Source organism: Ailuropoda melanoleuca, chromosome 2, assembly GCF_002007445.2.
Source record: "Ailuropoda melanoleuca isolate Jingjing chromosome 2, ASM200744v2, whole genome shotgun sequence".
NCBI classification, from domain to species: domain Eukaryota; kingdom Metazoa; phylum Chordata; class Mammalia; order Carnivora; family Ursidae; genus Ailuropoda; species Ailuropoda melanoleuca.
This window is the reverse complement of record NC_048219.1, coordinates 74,547,926-74,568,589: the sequence shown is the minus strand read 5'-3', so window position 1 is coordinate 74,568,589 and position 20,664 is coordinate 74,547,926. Positions and strand designations below refer to the sequence as shown.

The 20,664-nt window shown below is 41.2% G+C and overlaps 1 protein-coding gene across 9 annotated transcripts in view; it reads left to right on the top strand.

Moving 5' to 3' along the window:
* The first annotated feature begins 17 nt into the window (after positions 1-17).
* The window catches only part of LOC109490178 (endogenous retrovirus group PABLB member 1 Env polyprotein-like), a 54,796-nt gene continuing 34,149 nt past the window's right edge, over positions 18-20,664 (top strand). The window contains exons 1-6 of one of the 9 annotated variants that reach the window (XM_034653996.1): positions 4,998-6,326; positions 7,345-7,437; positions 9,073-9,359; positions 12,880-13,057; positions 13,377-13,485; positions 14,834-15,438. In XM_034653996.1, coding sequence (XP_034509887.1) covers positions 9,075-9,359; positions 12,880-13,057; positions 13,377-13,485; positions 14,834-14,921 — 660 coding nt within the window. In that variant the 5' untranslated portion in view covers positions 4,998-6,326; positions 7,345-7,437; positions 9,073-9,074 and the 3' untranslated portion in view covers positions 14,922-15,438. Of the gene's footprint in view, positions 144-4,997; positions 6,327-7,344; positions 7,438-8,743; positions 9,360-12,784; positions 13,058-13,376; positions 14,320-14,833; positions 15,439-18,399; positions 18,496-20,664 lie in introns of those variants that run through there. The other 8 variants (XM_034653993.1, XR_004623337.1, XM_034653992.1 and 5 more) reach the window with 8 other exon arrangements.

The window sequence follows — 20,664 nt, the reverse complement described above, 5'->3', positions numbered from 1 at the left end:
AGTGCCAGCTCGCGCCTCCCACTTCCTGGGGGGTAGCCGGGCGGGCGCCTGACGGAAGCTTCAGAACTCTACTCAACTGTTCTTTGCTTCTCCGAGGTCCTGGAATCCGTATCCCACCCACCACACCCAAATTCTATGGACGTGTACGTACCTCCGCTTTCCCTTAGCTCCATTCTCTTTCGCTTTCACTCCCTTCCTGAAGTCCACTCGCCCGCAAGACGTTTGTCCTGTGTGCTCAACTCCCTGATGTTATTCCACGGAATTATCTGGGCGACGCCCTGCACACACTGCCACCTCACCTGGACCGTTGCTGCTCTTAAAGCTCTCCAGATGGAGATTTAGAAATTGCACTGCACGTTTTCTTTTTGTTTGCGTGGAGTTAGGGTGCAAAGAAGGTGTAAATACAACAAAGAAAATCCCTGACGGAATCAGAACTTTGGTTCTGATTCCAGTAAGCCCACAAGTTAACTGAAAGATTGGGACAAATTATATGACTCTGCTTGCCTTCAATTACCCACTCACACACCAGCAACAAGGAATCTTAATTGCAGTCAAATTATGTTTCTGGTCTCTATTTCAGGAGAATACTTGGCTCTTAGTCCTGCCATGGTAATTCAGTGGCTCATTGGAGAGTTAAATCTTGGAAGGGTTCAGGCTAAAGAACAGTTGAAAAGCAAGGGTGATGTGATACAGTGAAACTCACTGTCAGTTGTATTCTGGTAATCAATTATAATTTTTAACTTAAGAAATAACTGAATCCTTCCCTTGTGATTACTTTTCCATTGAAACTCTTTTTTCTTGTGTGATTGTCTGGACTAGAGTGAACTCTTCGTCTTCTGTTTTTCTTTCAGTCAACTGTCCGGTGTTAATTTCTTCCCTCTGTGTTGTTCATAATAGAAATAAAATATACTTTGAAATACGTGTGATGTCTGTATGAGTGTTTGTGTTGCTAATACTGTGAGAACAAATTTTCTCCCAGCCTCAAAAAAATCACATCGAAGAAAATTGACTTTTATTTTCTTGTAGTCTTGAACTATGTCTATTTAGCCAATGGGCCTGTATTTCTTATCTGGGGGAAAAGTTCCTTCACCCCATTCTCTCTGTTAATCCTTCATTTAATGGAATAGGTTTATTGACCTGGCATCCTCTGCTCTACTTCTAACTCAGAGCTCTCAATTCTCTCTGCTCAGTAGAGCAGCTTTTAAAAAATACCTATGCTTGTGTCTCACCTCAAACTAATTAAATCAGAATGACTTCATGGAGCCTTGGCATATAGTTTTAAAAGCTCCCCTGGGGAATTTGAATGTGCAGCCAGAACTACTGTTTCTCACTAAAATGATCTTAGTTAAATCTTGCTGCATTATTTTCATTGGATAAATTATCTTTTTTTCAGTGGCCTAGGCTAAACCATTTAAGGCTAAAAGTCCTCAAAGCACTTTCTCTCTTTTTCTGCCCAGTTTGATATCTTTTTTAAAGAAAATAGAGGCACAGAGCAGGCCATGGGATTAGAGTTGTAAATGTGGCCACTTTAATCCATCACTTCTAGGCTGTTACTTAATGCATACCTCTCCCATTCTTTCCTTCCTCAAAATCTTATCCTTCCCCTTTTAAATGCACTCACTCCTCCGACCAATTTTCAATTCACTTATGTATGGTCTCTTTTAAGAACATTCTGAGTATTAGTTTCATTGGTTCTACCTCCAAAATATATCTTGAGCCCATCTTCTTTTCTTCTCCTCCTCCACTGCCAGCACCCTAGACTAAACTTCCATCATTGCTTGCTGCAAATCAGTCTCCTAAGAGATGACTCAGCTTCTAATCATACCCCTGTCTAATCTGTTGTCTACATAGCTATACGAATGAGCTTTAAAAAACTGAAATTAAACCATGTAATTCTCCAGTAACTTCCCATTCTAGGTACTGAAACTATTCAGTATCTTCAAATAGCTTCTTATCTCATCTCATGCTACCCTTCCCTACTCATTGGGCTCATGCTTTACTGGCCTTTAGCAACAACCTCTTTCCTGGCTCAGGTCTTCCCTTACGCTCTTCTAGGGCCTGGGGCATTGTTTTTCTCCTTAGTACTTGACTTCAGTGGTTTCTTCACATCTATTAAATCTCAACGTAAATATAAGCTTCTGGCCCTCCTTGGCTACCTTAAATATTATTTTCTAATACTGTTTCTTTCTTTCATAGCTTTTATACTTTGTATGTATTTCATTTACTTGCATATTTGGTTTTTTTATTTGTTTGTTTGTTTTGTTTTGTTTTGTAAAATATAAACTCCAAAAGACTTGGATTTTGTTTCCCTACTGTTGTAGTTCCTAGCACTAGAACAGATCCTGGCACATAGAGTGCCCAGTAAATAGTCTTCAGTGGACTGTTGTGGACACAGTTAAATAGTTATTCATAGGGGAAGGAGATTTGTTTTTTGTCATTCAATACAACAATTTGACTCTAGTAAACTCTGAGATAAATCCAGATATAGATTGAATTTAGTATGCTCCCAGATATGAGAGTTGTTTTATTTTCAAGCACTCTTAATCTTTCTAGACAGAATAATGGTAAGCCCTAAATATTATGCCCAGAGTAGAGAAGAAATGGCCCATGGCACTTTTTCCCTTCTTGCACGGTGGCTTGATATAGAGGGGGATTTCTTTACTAATCTTTTCTACCACACCGAGTTGTTTTAAGTAGGAAAGGGACCTAGATCATAGTCCTCCTGTAAGTAGTATAGCTCCAGCAAACCCCTGGTTGGGAGAAGAGTTGGAGCTCTGCTGGCAGAGCACTCTTTGTGTTTCCGTTTCCATTCCAAACGTTCATTGGATGCTCAAACCCAATGTTTGTCAAACAAATGGATCTTGAAATTGATTTAATTGATCTTTGATTTAATACATCTTTACCAGCATTTTAAAAAAGGAAATAGAATAGAAAATATCAAGTACATAAAAAGAGTAAAGGTGAGTATCATTCCAATACTCAGTGGTTTCAGTTAAGTATACTATATATGCATTTCTTGCCCTAGGTTATGGTTTGAAAGTTGGAAATCCACAGCTTGCTGTTCTCCAAAAGCACCATGAATTTTTACATTTCTGTACCTTTGCTCTGGGTTTGTCCTCTCACTCATCTTTTTAGATAATGCTCAAATGTTATCATTTCTTTGTAGCTTTTTCAACCGGTCTGTGACTGATAATACTTTATAATTATTTTTTTCACTTATCCCGTTGTACCACAGCCATTTACATATCTGGCTTTGTCATGACAGATGGTGGATATTTGAACACCAAGATTTTGTATTTTTCACTTTTATATTGAGAATCTAGTGCATTGTGCTGGAATCTGCACCATTCCCACCTTCCTGATCGTTGGTCCTGAGTGTACATGGGATCATAGATGTGTTTTGTACGACTGAGAGAACCATGATTGATTTTCTGCATCATGCACATTTATGTATTTATCTATTTGTTCAATAAATATTTTGGGCTTCTACTCTGCACTAAATATTCTAGAAACAGAGAACATATCAACAAACAAAAAGACAAAAATCTCTCCCTCTGCGGAGCTCATGTTTTTATGTTAAAATGATGTTATTTATCATTCTTACATTGCCTCACTTAAGCAAATTTTTAGACCACTTTTAATTCTCAACTTTCTTTCCTGTATTATTTTATCTTGAGTTTGCTGATGAGATTGCCTCCCACAAATACTTATTTCAAATTCCTTTCCTCTTTAATGTGAATGTCTGTTTAAAAATGTATTTTAAGGCCTTGTATTAGAATTGAAGGTACTTCCTTCAGGATTTCAAGTCATTGTAATTCTCAAAGTGTATGTTTGGGACAGGTAAAGGAGCAATGACATGAAAAATGTTATAAATATCTCTTTGATATGAAGATTCATTAAGTGCTGTAGTTCTTACCATTCTGTAGTTACTTGGAAACTGTCGGCATAGAAAGAGGCACATCTACCCCCCCCCCCAAAAATCCTTTGTAGAAAATGAAGACATAAGGTGGCGGTTTTTGTATGTAGACAAGTTGGAACATCAAACATAAAAAGTCTACATATACGTTAGTCTCTTGATGTATATAGTGTCTTTCCATGGTGTATTGGCCCAGCTATTAAACCTCATACTAAAACAGATGAATAAGAAATTCATAGCTCCCTGATGATATTATTATGAGTAGTTGTAATTCTTTAAAAAAATGTTTGTATTGAACTGTTTAGGTAGTCACAACAAAGATATAATGAACTTAATCCATAATTATCAATTTGGTTTAAACTTATTGAGCCCTCTTAAAATATTGAATGTGGTACCTTAACAATTTCAAGTACAAATATTGATTATGACATTTTAACAATTTCCACTCTAAATCATGCCACTATAATGGAAATAGTAGAAAAAGCCCCAGGAATGTAAATTATAATATGGGGAAAGTAACATATCAGTGCATCTATGAAATTAGCATTTGCTCATCTGCCACAGGAGTAATGAGAATCAGGTAGCTAAATGAAAATTAGGTATTAAGCTTAATGAATATTATTTAACAAGCTCTCCCTCTCTCTCTTGTTTCTTTTATGAAAACCTTTAATATGAAAGAAAGCCAACCAGTTGCTTCAACCAGATGCTTATGATCTCATAGCATTTTGCTCCTGAGGACATTTCAAGTGCATAGAAGTCAATGTAGTCACGGGAGACCTGTGATTCCCAAAGTGTGGTTTCTAGATCAACAATTAGCATTACCGGGGAACTTATTAGAATTACACAAGCATGAACCCCACTCTATATCTAATGAATTAGAATCTCTGGGGTTAGGGTTCTGCATTCTTTGTTCTAACAGCCCTTCGGGTAATTCCGGTGCACGCTGAAATTTTTTTTTTTAATGTAGAAACAGATAACCAAGTTCTTCTTCATCCTTTTTTTTTAAAGATTTTATTTATTTATTTGACAGAGAGAGACAGCGAGAGAGGCAACACATGCAAGGGGAGTGTGAGAGGGAGAAGGAGGCTTCCCGCTGAGCAGGGAGCCCCATGCAGGGCTCCATCCCAGGACCCTGGGATCATGACCCAAGCCGAAGGCAGACTTTAAATGGCTGAGCCACCCAGGCACCCCCACACCAGACAATCTGAAGCCTGTCCAAACCAGTGTGAGGCCAGGTGGAGTTTATGGAATGGAAGACCTATTGTTTTTGGTTTGGTTGGTTTTTTCCTATTGCTGTGTAATAAATTGCTACCAACTTAGCAGCTTAAAACAATGAACATTTTTATCTGCTCGTGTCTGTGGCTCAGGAGTTCAGGCACTGCTTCACTGGGCGAAGCTGGAATTCGCTCTGCAGGCTGGAAGCCAGCGGTCAGCCTGGCCACATTCCTTTCCAGAGCTGGGGATTCTCTACCATGCTCACATGGTTGGCAGAATTCAGTTTCCTGCTGAGGTAGGACTGAGGTGTCCCTCCTCTTCCTGATTGTCAGAGAGGGGCTACTTTCGGCTCTTAGAGGCTTCTGGCAAATCCTGCCTTGGGGCTCCTGCTCTCTCACCACCTGACAGCTTATTTCCTCAAGGCCAGCAGAGGCAGCTTTCTGACCCTGGGGAGGGCCCTAGTCCAAATCATTCTCTTGTTCCCACCCTCTATCAACCTTCTGACTAAGAATCATCCGGATTGGGGACTTCAATTACATCTGGAAAGGAATAGTTTCAGCCAGAGAAATTGGTTCAGGGTAAAGAGACAGAGGCTGTGTTCCTACTGAAGCTTTGTAAATATTGTGACATGTCTGCGAATAAGTCTATGTCTCAGAGAACTATGGCTGTGGCTCCTGGCACACGGAGATGACTGCATCCAACAGATCAGAAACAAAGTTCTGAACAACCTGTGACCCTATCTGAGCAGAACATTTTAATGCAGCTAGCTGCACAGATTGCCTGTCACTTTTGTTTCTGAACCCTGCTATGTGAAGCCCCACACTCCAAATAGTTGCTAGTCTGGGTCCAAGAAGTGAAGACTCCTGCAAGGAATCCAAGCTGAGCCTAGGAGAACTCAGGAGAACCTACTAGATTGCAACTCCCATGTTATGGAAGCCAGGAACAAAAAACTTACTGTGGTGAGCCACTGGGATATTGGGGTTGTTGCTACAGCAAAAACAAAGCTGACTCAGACAAATATATGTACAGAATGAATCCTCATTCTAGGACCACTGCCAGGTCAAGAACACTACCAGTGCCAGAAGTGTCCCCGCGTCTCTCCAATCCTGTCCTCTTCCTCTTCCCGAAGGTATGTGTCCTGACAATACCATAAGAAGATTCAGTGACCAGAGCTTCATATACATCTGATCACGCAGTATGTGTTCCCTTGTGTTTGATTTCTTTTGCTCACCATTGTGATTGCGAGATTCCTCCATGTGACTCTGTGTAGTAGTGTTTTCTTCACTTTCACTGCTTTATTTTAGAGTATTCCACTGTACAAATATACCATAATTTGTTTAACCAAGTTTCTGCTGCTGTGCAGATCCTCTGAGATGGAGATAATCATTCCTACCAGGAATTTTGCATTGTCAGTTTTTCCTGTATAGTTCTTTTGACTCAAGATTTTCTACTTTACATAAATAATTTTTATTATCTTATTATATATTAAGTGCCTAATAGCTAAAATATATTATGTTTAGCATGTGTTAGGCATTGCCTTAATGTTTTATATGCATTTTTCATTCATTCAGTCATTCAACAAATATTTGCTGACCACCTGATACTCTGTAGGAGTAAAAAAGACAGATAAAAATCCCTGTTTCTATGGAGCTTATATTTTAGGAAATAATCTCTATCTCAAAATCTATGGGGTATATATTATTACCCCTATTTTCATAATTTGGGAAACCAAGGCACATAGCTGCTATATTCATTTCTTATTTATCTTTTCTACTCGATTGTAAACTCCTTATAGGCAGGAACCAGTTCCCTGTATATCCCCACAGTGTCTAGTTAAGCAACATACATATAATCATAATATTAATTATTTGATGATGATTAAGATTTATTTCATGTTTCCTATATGCCAGAGACAACTCAGTCTTCACAAAATCTATGCAGTTGTTATTATCATTAACCCCATTTAGAAATCAGAAAAGAGGCAAAAAGAGGCTACATGCCTTATCTTTGGACTAGATTCTTGTTCTGCATCATGCGTTGAAATGGATCCATGGGGTTGCATGTAACTGTCATTCCTTCATTTCAATTACTGTAGAGAATTTGGTTCTCTGATACCTCTGCAGCCACTGTGGTATACCCTATGGTCTTCCTATGAATGACTTTGCATAGCAAAAGGAACTGAGCTTCTCATTTCTTCTCTCTGTGTTCTGCAGGTACTCTATTTCTATACACCAAAGGGAGAAAACGTGATGGACATTGAGTTTTTATCCAACCTCTACGTGTGTTTTGCCCAGAAGAGTTGTGAGGTGGGAATTATTAGTTATGCTATAGTAGACGGACTGTGTTTAAGAATCTCAGCTGGTTTATTCACTGAATATTGCTGAGCTTCTTCCACGTACCTAGCACTGTGCTGGGCTCTAGGAAAGGGAGGAGGAAGCAGTCTCAGTTTCAAGGAGCTCCCAGTTGTTGGAGGAGATCACAGAGAGAAGTGGTTGCCCTTGAGCTGCATTAGGGTAATCGGAGGCTCCTTACCCCTTCTTGTCCTTAGAATGTGCATTCTGCCCACTACCTCCATAACTGGAGCCACTTCAAGAATGAGTCTTGAGAAAGTAATGTGTTGTTGAGACCATCTGGACTATATGCAATTGAACCCAGTTAAGACCTCTATAAACTTTTAAGATCCTGGCAGGTGGGTGTGGAGGTATACTAGTCTTGTAATTGCCCACAAGCCTTGTATGTAAGTTTTCTTGCTTATCATATCTGTCCACTACCAGCCTAGATTTGTCTACCCTTTCTTCAGTCTCTCCTTGCCCTCTGTGAATGGGGGCCAGTTTTAGATTTCACCCAAGAAGCTTCCAAATTTGTGAACAAACAATTGGCAAACCAGCCGGGAGACCAGAGGAATGGAACTTGGTAAAGAAGCACAGGGACAGAAATCCCAAGTTGGCTACCAACCTCTCTGTGGGGAGAGATGGTGTGTAGGATGCTTGTGGACCTCCATATGAGTACAGGGATGCCTTCAAAACGCCTGCTGGTTTGATGTGCTTGCTTGAGGAACTGCAGATAGTGCACTGGGGCAAAGAAGGGAAAGGAATGGTTGTGGCAGTGGGCTGGCCTCTACTGTGGGCCGTTTGGCTGGCCAACAATGACAAACTAGAGATTGAAGCCAAGTTAGAAAGCTGAACGAAGAGCTGAGGTTAAAATAGGACATGTGGGTGTCCATTACTCAGCTTCAGGGCTGGCAGACAGGGTGGGAGAGCAGGATAGGAAGCTGGAGAACTTAGTGTGCTATTTTGCAAAGCTAGGAGGGTACAGGCTCTGTGAATTAAGGTCTAAGCTCTTGTGACAAAGCCTGATTGGGACCCTAAGAGATGGAATCCCTAGAAAGTAAGGAGAGGGAAGAGGAGGATGTGATTGACAGTAAAACAGACAAAATGTTTCATGCTATCTGACCCCTAATACAAACACAATAGCACAGCACAGGCAAAACAACCCCAGCCAGCAGGGCAGCCCCCAATTTAGGATACAATCATGATGAAAGAATATACTCCCGCTGAGCTTATTGATTTAGCTGCCAAGTTCCAGCAAAAGGCCAGGGAAAGTATTCCAGCACAGCTAGTGTGGCTATGGGATGTGGGGTGGGAGTCAGGGGAGGGGATGATGACATTTTTCTGACCAGGTAGGAGGCACCGAAAATGAGCACCATTACCACACACCCTGTCCTCTGGCAGGACCTGCATGGTGCTCCGGTGTTCAAGATACTCAGCCTGGTATGGATTGGATTGTTCTAGCCTGCAGGAGGTCTGGCCCATTGAAGGGGATCTCTCTGGGCAAATGGAATGCTAGAAATCTATAGAGGAAGTGCAACAAACTTTTAGGAAGTTGGGAATGAGACAGGCCATCTGTTTTTGAAGTCTCTGATTGGGCCACATTCACTGCAGCAATGGAAGCCAATACACTTCAGTCTGAACCCAGGACCTGGTATGGGATGCTGATATCCATGCTGAGCCCTGTCACGGGACAGAACATTTATGATGTTGGGCAATCCGTTGCTCATCTGGGAGACACTGACAAATCCCAGGAAAGTACCAGCTGTGGGAAAAACTTGAGACAGAGATGGGACTTGAAAAACCAAAGGTTATCCCAGTCAGCTGTAAAGGATCCTGTAAAAGTAACCTGGAAGCAAATGTGGTTTGACCTCCTAGCTGCTGGGACTCCACCTGAAAAGGTAGACTGACAACCCAATGCTGTGTTGTTTAGCCTGTGCAAAACCTTAAAACCTCAACAACAGTTCAAACCTGCCCCACCTGCCCCTCATCCCTGATGCCCCTATTTGCTCCAGAAGAGGCCTTCGGGGAGTAGTCCTATTTGGGGTGGGTGCCTCCTACTTCCCAAGTATAAGATACAGGTCAATATTGCCTCTAGGTGAGGGCCAGTGGGGGTGATCAGAGAACTCATGTTGAGTTCGCTACTCACTGAACTGCCAGATATAAACAAAAGGTGATGGCTTTGGTTGACACTGGGACCAGATGTACACTAATACATGGTAACTCTTTGAAGTTTTCTGGCCCCTTCCATTGCCATCTGAGGTTGCAGAAGATAAATTATTCTAGTCAGGAAGTTCCCTTTAACATTGTAAGTTAGGCATTTTCCCCTACAAAAATATGAGATTTTAATCTCTCTAATACCAGAGAACACATTGGGCAATAATATCCTACAAGATTTGCAAACATCTATCAGTGAATTCTGCATCTGGGTTAGAGTCAGCAAGCCAGTACTGAAGGGAAACCAACTGGGAACCAGGAAGTCCACTGCCCTGTGAAAAATGGTAACTGACAAACAATATAAATAGCCTCAGGCCCAAGGAAATAGGAAAAACTATTCAAAAACTGCACTCCATGTAGTTATTCTGCACTCTGCCTATAGCACTTTCAATAACCCCATATGGCCAGTGAAAAGTCAGATGGCTCATGGAGGGTGACTGTGAACTACTGAGAACTGAACAAGGTAGTGCCCCCCCATCCATGCAGTGTGCCCAACATTGCCACCATCTTAGATACTTGGCTGTGATCCTAGGAGTGTACCATGTTGTAGTGGACTTAACAAATACTATTTTCAGCATCCCCCTGGCTGATGAATCACCGGATCAAATTGCCTTCTCATGGGAGGGACAATATGGATCTTTCTTTCTTTTTTTAAAAAAATTTTATTTTATTTTATTTACATTAAATTAGCATATAGTGTATTACTAGTTTCATAGGTAGAGTTCAGTGATTCATCAGTTGTATATAACACCCAGTGCTCATTACATCACGTGCCCTCCCTAATGCCCAACACCCAGCGACCCCATTCCTTCATCCCCTTCCCTGCCAGCGACTCTGAATTTGTTTCCTATGCTTAAGAGTCTCTTTTAATTTGTCTCCCTCTCTGATTTCATCTTGTTTTATTTTTCCCTCCCTTTCTCTATGCTCCTCTACTTTGTTTCTTAAATTCTACATATGAGTGAAATCTATGATAATTGTCTTTCTCTGAATGACTTATTTCGCTTAGCATAATACCCTCCAGTTCCATCCATGTCGTTGCAAAGTTTTTTTTCTTTTTCTTAAAGATTTATTTATTTATTTGAGAGAGAGAGAGAGAGCACGAGGGGGAGGGCAGAGGGAGAAGGAGAGAGAATCTCAAGCAAACTCCATGCTGAGATTGGAGCCCCATGACACCGAGATCAGGACCTGAGCCAAAACCAAGAGCTGGATGCTTAACCCACTGTGCCACCCAGAAGCCCCAACAATGGACCTTTCAAATGCTTTCTCAGGTCAACCTGTACAGCCCCACAATGTGTCATGAGACCTCTTCCTATTCTCCTTCCCCACATCAGTAAAATGGGCCCATTACATTGTTGATATAATGTTCACATGTGAAGACCTACCTTTGCCATAGGATATTGTGCAGACTTTGCTGGAACATCTGTGCAAGAGAAGAGAGGCCATGAAATCACAAAAAGTTCAAGGCAGAGATGCCACCATAAAGTTTTTAGGAGTCATATGTTCGGCTAAGATGTGTGTGCTGTCCCAGAAGCTGTGATGGATGACATGCAAGCCTATCCAACCCCTAAGAGCACAAAAGAGAGGCACGCCTTTGAAGGGACTTGGAGGGTTTGGAGGACTTTTACTGTCCACCTGCCATAGTGTCATCATCCCTTATACCACTTGGTAAAATGTACATGTGAGACTGGTGATCAGAGCAGCAAGCAGCCTTTGGGAAGGCCAAAATACTAATGATTAAAGCTCTGAACCTCTCCCAAGTAGGGCTACTATCTGAGTTAGATGTGTCTGTGACTCTGGAAGGCGTAGGTTGGGCACCATGACAGAGGCAATAGAAGGAGAGCGTACTCTTAGGATTTTGGTCCCAGCTTTGAAAGGGGGCAGAAAACTGATAAACTCCCATGGAGCAGCAGCTCCTAGTGGTGTACAGAGCGTTCCTCCCTGTAGACCTTCTCACAAAGGAACAGAATATCTTGGTAAGAACTTCCCTTCCTATCAAGGATGGGTTGAGAATATGTTCCATCAGCCCATCTCTGGCATGGCTCAAACTTCGTGTTGAGTAAGTGACAAGCCCATTTACAGAAGTGAAACACTTTGTGCATCACTGTCTCTAGAAACTCAGATGCTTCTGAGCCTTGTGGAATCCAGATGTCCCACCAATTTCCTCTGGTGGCCTGTGTAGCCATAGAGTGGATCAGGGGAAATTCCCACTGGTGCTTAGAATACAGATGGCATCTAGTCAGGCATCTGGATAGAAACAGCAGCCAGTGGGCTGAACTCAGAGCCCTTTGGCTGGTGATCACTCAGCTGCCCTGGCCATTAACCCTTTGCATGGACAGTTGGGCTGTTCTAACTCTATGGCTGGGATACTGGGAAGCTAAGGGATAGATCATTACCATGAATAAGCCCTTGTGGAGTCAAGATATAGAAAGACATTTGGGTTTGCCTGCAAGAGTCTGAAGCAGTCCTCACTATCTTCTACATCCTGACTCATAAAGTGCTGACTTCCCCTAGCAATCAGGAAGCTGATGCCCTAGCTGAGTACAAGCCCTAGCAACTGACTCTTTAGTAGACAGCAGATTGGGTGCATAGAAAGAGTGGCTACTGCAATGCTTGGGAGAAATTATGTATTGCTAGGGATGCTGGATTGACCTTGAAATACAGTTACTTGATAAATGCAATAACAGCTGTCCTGTGTATTCTAAACAATAACCAAGGCAACTGCCAAAGGAGCCTGGGGCCATCCACTGAAGTTCCCAACTGGTGAGGGATTGGCAAATTGATTATATTGACGCCCTCACTCAGAGTGAGGGTTCTAAACATGATTTGGTTTGTGTGGACACTGTGTTTGGCCTAACCCGAGGTTTCTCCTCTCCCTGTGCAAACCAGGCTGCTGCTATTAGAGGATTAGACAACCCGAGTACCACATGTGGATACCCTCTTCAAACAGACAGTGATTGGGGGTCCCATTTCAAAGGTTGTAGTATGTAAAACTGGGCAAAAGACATTGAATGGAGGTTCCATCTGCCCTATAACATGTAAGCAGCAGGGATAGTAGAAAGGAAAAATGGAATATTAGAGGAGCCGATTAAATTATTAAAATTATTAACAGGTAAAACCTCACATTAACTGGGTGGATTAAAGTACTGCCCAAGCTTCAATACATTTGAATGCTCAACCAAAAGGGCCTGTTGCTTCATATGCCAGACTGTGGACCCCTGCCAAGGCACCCAACAATGTAAAGATATGGAAGTCCCAGGAAACATCCATTGCCCAGACCCTCACCAAGGATCAACATGCCATGCTGCTGAGAACACCAAGCCCTCTGATGCCTGGGAAAGGCATTGTCTACTGGAATTTGCAATGGGATGTCCCAACGGGATGGGTGAGTTACTTTGCATCTTTGGATGAAGGGGAGCTATTCAATTCCAATTTTGTTGTCTGGATACAAGCTAGATGGGACATGCACCACTGAAAGGGGAGAAGGTGGGGGTCCACGTCTGGCAAATCCCACCCCCAGTTTGTCTTCTCATGCCTGACCGTGCTGCCTTCCCCAGCCGACCTGTACGGTATACATGACTAGATCAAATTCCTAAGCTCTAGCCGGATTAACATCTAAGGATCAGGCCACAAGTATAATTCTTGGAGAAGGGGAAGACCTTCCCATACAGCTTCCTACTAAATATCTGTTTTTTTGTCCTTAGACTTCTGCTGCTCCTGTGGTGTCTGGTCATGGGCTGGGTACCAGATAGAAATACCTGTCTGCAGTGGGCCCACTCATATACCTAGCAAAGGAATCCATCCAGCTGTTGGGTATGTGGAAAAGAAGCTCCTCTCTAGCTTGTCAGGTTTACCATGGTGGGTATCGCCACTCCAGGGAAGTGATTGGAAGGTCCTAAAGCAGTACATTAAGGAAGAACAAGCTAGGACTAGTACTCTTACTTCATCTGATATGACCAATACTGATGCAGAAACCTGGTCTATGGCTATCAATAACACTGGGCATAGGTATTCTTTTTCTGTCACTCAAACTATAAAGGCAGTCCATCAAATCGCTAACCAGGAGGTCCTACAAATACCACCAGCAGAGTCATGGGTGGCTAGTCACATTTGGGATGGGTTCACGTGGCTTACCTTGGATCATGGACATTTGAGCACATGGATACTCCCATGTTGGAAACAGAAAAATCACTCTAAATATAACCAACCCAATTATACCAGGAATATGGGATGGATATCACTGGAACTTTGTAGTCATTCTGTCACATTAAAGAATAGTGACTAGTTTGGTCACACTGAGTATTTATTGGTAGACTTGAATGGGACCACGTGGAAGTGTGACACAGATCTTTGGCCATGGTTTCCACCTGGCTGGCTGGGTCACTGCAACCTAGGTTTTCTCTGGGCACAGGGGAGAATCTGCCCCATGGTAGTGAAAATTGCCAGCTTCCCTCTTCTCAAGACCAGATGAACATATTCTGTTTTCCACTGGTATAATCATTTGGCTGTCATCTTTGTCCCCTCCAATGACCTGGAGGACCAATACACAGAAGCCCTTGCCACATTCACCCAACAAAGCCTGTCTTTACTGAACACTGAAATGTCTTTTTTTAAAAAAAGATTTTATTTATTTATTTATTTGGAAGAGAGAGAGAGAAAGAGAGTGAGAGAGACAGCATGAGTGGGAGGCCAGAGGAAGAGGGACAAGCAGACTCCCTGCTGAGCAGGGACCCCCCCCCCAATGTGGGGCTCAGTCTCAGGACCCATGAGATCATGACCTTATGGCAGATGCTTAACCGACTGAGCCATCCAGGAACCCTGAACACTGAAATGTCTTTAATGAGAAAAGCTGTCTTCCATAGGATGGCTTTGGACATTACTACTGCCTTGCAAAGAGGCACCTGTGCCATTATCCAAAAAGAAGGTTGTGTGTTCATACCTGATGCATCTGCTAATGTGTCATCTTTCTTAAAACCTATGAGGACACAGTGAACACCTTGAATGATCCAACCCCCAGCCTAGGGGACTTAGTAAATCAATAGTTCAGATCATGGGGCTCTTGCTGGAAAAAGTTGTCCCTGATTTGGGGGATCGTTGTCTTCTTAATCTGTTTTCTCTTGCATGGGACTGGATTACTGCTGTGGTATGTGCCTCTGAGCAGCCAGACAGCTGCTGAAGGAGCCACCTTCATGCTCAAGAAACCCCTTGCTGACTTCTCAGGGCACACCGCAGAAGATGGAGGCACGTGAGATTATAAGAGCCAGTCTAGAGGAATGGAGTGTTGGAGGAGGTCATTGAGAGGACGTGACCGCTGATTGACGGGGGAACTGGACTTCGGCAATGAAGCAACCCAGATAAGGCCTCTTTATATAAACTTTCAAGATTCTGGCTGGCAGGTGAGGAGATCTACTCATTTTGCAGCCACCCAAGACAAGCCTTGTAATTTCCCTTGTTTATTACACCTGCCGCCTACCAATCTGGAGTGGCCAGCCTGTTTCTTTGGTCTCTCCTTGCCGTCCACAAATGGGACCAATTTCAGATTTTACCCAAGAATCTCCCAAGGGTGCAAACCAACAACAGTACGAAGAGTTCGTAATCCACTTTGCAGTCATTTCACCCAGGCTTATCTATGGTTTGCAAATGATGCTGAGTGCCTTTCTCAAAAACATAAGAACTAGGAAGATAGGTAGGGGAAGAAAGGGAAAAAGAAACGGGGTAATCAGAAGGGGGAATGAAGCATGAGAGATTATGGACTCTGAGAAACAAACTGAGGGCTTCAGAGGGGAGGGGGGTGGGGGATTGGGCTAGGCTGGTGATGGGTAGTAAGGAGGGCACGTATTGCATGCTGCACTGGGTGTTATACGCAACTAATGAATCATCGAGCTTTACATCAGAAACTAGGGATGTACTGTATGGTGACTAACATAATATAATAAAAAAGATTTAAAAAAAAACTTGAGGATAATTCTTGCATTATCCAAATATTTTTCCTACCTGGCTCTGCAGATATTTAATTTGCACAGAACTTTGTTGCTGTTTTGAGGAACTATTGTGTTACTCTTGTGATGGATGCTGTCATGTTCTCTGCTTAGTGTTATATGCCTTAGGATATCATTGGATAGTGTAATGACCATACTTAAGAAGAATTCAATTAATTTTCACTTTTATGTATATTAAAGGTCTTCGTGAAGTGCTATGAAATGACAATATAATTGTTTCTGTTGCTACTGGTGAGCGTATGCTTTCTCAGCATAGTAAACATGAGGAAATACCTGGATGATTGAATCCATTCTTGGTTTTTAAAATGTCCATTGACTTGAAGACTTTTTCCAAGGACAGGAAGCAAAATTTAACACATGCTTCTAAACTTCTCTTTATTTTCTCAAGTATGGTTTACAGCCTCAAGCGTGGTTGTCCTTTCTGACAGAACTACCTTTTATCTTCTTTTTACAAGATAAGATTGATCTATTTTTTAAGCTGATACACCACTGGCTTTATATCCTTGTTGTAGGCTTTGGGAATAGGTTAAAGCCTCTTTGTGTTGCATTATTAACTGTGCAGCTACATTAAAAAATACAATGAATACACTGAAATTGATAACTCTGGAGAGTGCAAAGTGGTAGTATTCATACTCAATTATGGAGATGATCTATTACAGTAATATAATAGTGATGCTATTTGAATGCAATATGGTGAAGAAAAATAAAGTAGCAGGCTAACGGAATTTCAGTTTTTGAGTTTAGGAAAAAAAAAAGATAAATGGTTAGCAGGCCTGGTTAATAGCTCAAATGCATATGCTATCAGCTCTTATTTCAATGTCAACTCTTAGCAAGGACACCAGGCAAATGAACTTGAATATCCATTTGATTTAGTAGCTTCTTAAAAATAGAAATAAGCTTTTATATACTTTGGAAAGAATTGCTAGCAAAAGGGATAAGAGGGTGGGTTTTAATGGAGGTAATCCTCTAAGAAATTACTCCTTAGCAGTCAGAAATACAGAAAAGCAAGATAAACTTGAAATAAGCCTGATAAATCCTATCTTACTCATTATCTTCACTTAATAGGTACTTTGGATCTGGATTAAACTGTGCTCTCAGTAGTCACCCTGAGAATCCTATTCTTTATATATTCTCCTTCTCCCCTTTTACTGAACTGATGATTACTTTTCCACGTACGGGTTATGAATGAAGTCACTGAATGCAATTATTGGGTGGAGTTCTTGGATTAAGATCATGGATCTCTAATGAGCCTTCATGTTCTATAAATGGTGCTTTTCAGACCTGCCTGGGCGCTAGAATCACCTGTGTAGCTTGTTAGAAATACACATGCCTGTGTCTCTCTCCCATAAATTTTTTTTTTAAAGATTTTATTTATTTATTTGACAGAAAGAGACAGCCAACGAGAGAGAGAACACAAGCAGGGGGAGCGGGAGAGGAAGAAGCAGGCTCCCAGAGGAGAAGCCTGATGTGGGGCTCGATCCCAGAACGCTGGGATCACACCCTGGGCTGAAGGCAGATGCTCAACGACTGAGCCACCCAGGCGCCCCTCTCTCCCATTAATTTTGATTCCATACATTTGGGCCAGGACAGGTAGAGTTTATGATACATGAACAGGATTGAGAATCCTTACCATTGTTGGTTCAAAATACATTTCATAGAGATGAGAATTTTTTAAAATTAAGTATATTTAAACATTGATTTGAATTTATATTATTTTATATAGTTTATGCATATAAAATTAATTTTTATTATCCAAGTATACCTGTGCACTGTATAAGCGTAAGAAAATACAGAAGCAAAAAGAACAAATTAACTTCAAATATTGTTAATATTCTGAAACATACAAATGGGCATTGAGAGTTTAACTCTAGTAGCAGAGCATTTGCCTTTGTAATTGAAGCAGAAATCCAAGGGTGCTCAGTAGAGTTGTTTTTCTTATATATTAGATATTATTTCTTCAAATCGGTGTTCTCTACTGAAGGGAAGATCTCATCCATCCTTTCTTCCTGTACCCAAATATTTTTCTGTGCGTGTGTGTGTTTCCTTCAAGGCATTGGCATATATGAGTTTAGCAAAAGCTAATCATGGACTTTTGGAATTATCAGTTCTGGCGACATACCAACCTGGTGATGGCAGTTTGTTCATCTGCTCATTTATCCATCCAACAACCATTTGTTGAGTACCGACTAATATGCCAGACCCTATGCTGGTGTTGGTGATATTCAATCCCTTCCCTGGAGAAGCTTCACACTCTAGTATGGGATATAGACAAGCAAATATTATGGTATATTGTTTATGTGCTATGAAAGATGTATGTACAGGATGGGTTTAGTGTACAGATAAGAGATATCTAGATCAAAATGGAGAGTCAGGGAGGATGAGTATAAAGAAAGAATGTGAAAGTAGGGTATCAGAGCTAGAAGACACTCACACATGGCCCTTTCCTAATTTTGGAAATATTTATGGGGGGGTAGATATCTTTACTTACTGTCTTTATTGTCAGGAAGCTCTTCTTTCTTCTCTAACATTCTTTTCTTTTTCTTTTCTTCTTCTTCTTCTTTTTTTTTTTCCTTTGGTAGTAGTTTGCTTTCTTTTTCATAGTATTATCTTTAATTGTACTTCCAGGGTCTTAATAATATTTTGAATATTTCTTTTCCCTGCATACTTTCTGTTTCTTCTGAGAAGCATTTTTACTGTTGTTTGTTTTGGTCCCCGTCTTTCAAGGTAGAGATCAGAGAAAGCTGATTGTTCTGAGAAAGCTCTTCAATCTTCTGCTGGACGGTTTCTGTAGAGACCTGACTTTCCATTTCTGTGAAGTGCCCAGGTAAGAACACTGGGGTTGCAGCAGTCACCATGTTCATTGGTGAAAAATGGTCATCCAGCTAATCTGGTTGGATAATGGTGGGATAACTGGTTCTTAAAAAGATTTTTCACTGATTTTCATATTTTGGCTTTATTGTCTCCCATACCCCAGATAGGGGTGGCAGGGGTGCAGTTCTAGGGTATAATAGGGTCTCTTCTCACTCACCCCATTACCTGCTTTGCATTTTGCCTTCCTGGGTCTGCTGTCAGTCAGCATTAGTCAGGTATTTACTTTCTGTTTTCAAAATGTTTGTTACTTTTCTCTAATTCTTCTCTTCACTTTGTCTTTGTAACCTTGTGTCTTAAAACAAAACAAATAAAACACCACCATTATGATAGGGTTTCAGGAAGGGGAGAAAGTGAATTCATGTATTCTGTTTGCCCTTTCACCTGCACCTAAGTGCCTTATTTTTGTAGGACCCTGTGCTAAGAATTTAATTAATAATAATTCTAGGTAACAGGCATTATTACTGTATTACTTTTGCAGATGAGGGAACTAAATTTCAGAGAGATTCAGTGGCCAAAGAACTAGCAAATGGTAGAGCTATGGCTAGTAAGGAGCTCTCAAATCTGTGGAGTGGTTCATACAGATTATAAGGCGGCTTTGGGGCTAGCACTGCTATCACAGACAAGCTCCTTCTCCTGCCACTTACCAGGGTTCACCCTGATCCCAAACCCGGCTTTGGGGACTATTACAGTGAGGACTGGTGAAGGGAGGGTTGAGTGTGGAATGCTATTAGAGACGTCTTGTTCTGTAGAGAGCAGACTTTTATCAGCTCTATCATCATTATCGATCTGACTGTTTTCTGAGATAAATTCTTTCTTTTAGGAACTTGACAAAGTTGCATTTTGATGATCTATTTTAGTATTTCGCTAATTACGAAATGCAGGCCACCTGCTTTCAAAGGAAGGCGCTGGAATGGAGAATAATAGAGATGTAAATATGGTGCCTTTTATGGGCAAAAGCAGATTTTTTAGCAGCATGTTTTAAAAAATTAGAAATTTAACAGCTGTTTTGCAAAATAAGTGAAATGCTTCCGTATTGCTAAAGAATATGCACAGGTAATTAATTTAAAAGTAAAACTTGTGGCCTCATTTGACTGTATTAGCATCACTAAATTAATTAATAAACTAATTTTAGCTGTCAAATTATTGACTAGATTCTAAATCTCTGCTCACTAAAAACACTGATTTTTTTAATGAAAGGTAAATATAAATTAACAAGACCAATTTTCGTTTTTAAAAAATATTTATTTATCTATTTATTTGAAAGAGAGAGTGTGTATGTTGGGGTGGGAGGAGCACAGGGAGAGAAACTCAAGCAGACTCCCTATTGAATGGGGAGCCCTACTCAGGGTTTGATCCCACAGCCCTGAGATCATGACCTGAGCAGAAATCAAGAGTCAGATGCTTAACCAACAGAGTCACCCAGGCACCCCCACAAGACCAATTTTCTTATGTAGTTTATGAAGTGACCTCATGTTTTATGTATATAACTGGTATGAATCACATTTTCTATAAGTGATAACTAGGAAAACGAAGAGTTATAAGATGAGATTTTGGAGGATATAATATTTGTACATTAGAGGTAGGAGTTTGGACTAGAAAAAGGTTTTTATGTACAGATGGTCCCCAACTTATGATGGTTGAACTCACGATTTTCCAAAGGCACTCAGTAGAAACCATACTTCAAATTTTGAATTTTGATCTTTTCCCAGGCACTAATATGCTCTTAGGAGTCTGATAGTGGGAGAAACCTGATTGTCCATACTCACCACTTTTTAAACCATAAACTTTTGGACCCAAAGGAGGGAGCATGGATGTCTCTCTTCATGTGAGGGCCTTGCGTTGTGCATAGAAAGGAATCAACAGATGCTAAACATAAGGAGGGTCCCCTGCCAGTTCTGCATTTTCCTTCTATTTTCATCACCCACTCTCTTGATTGATATTTCAACAGTAGTGCAGTGTTATTGCTCTGTGGTCCAATTTCTCTTGCTCTCAGTGGGAAGGCTTCTCTTTTATTTATCTATTTGTTCCTATTAGGGAGAAATTAAGCTTTAAGTGGCTATACACCTGTTTATTCATTCTGCAAGTGGTTTTGCTCCCTGTCAGTGGTGTTTTTGATGCTAAT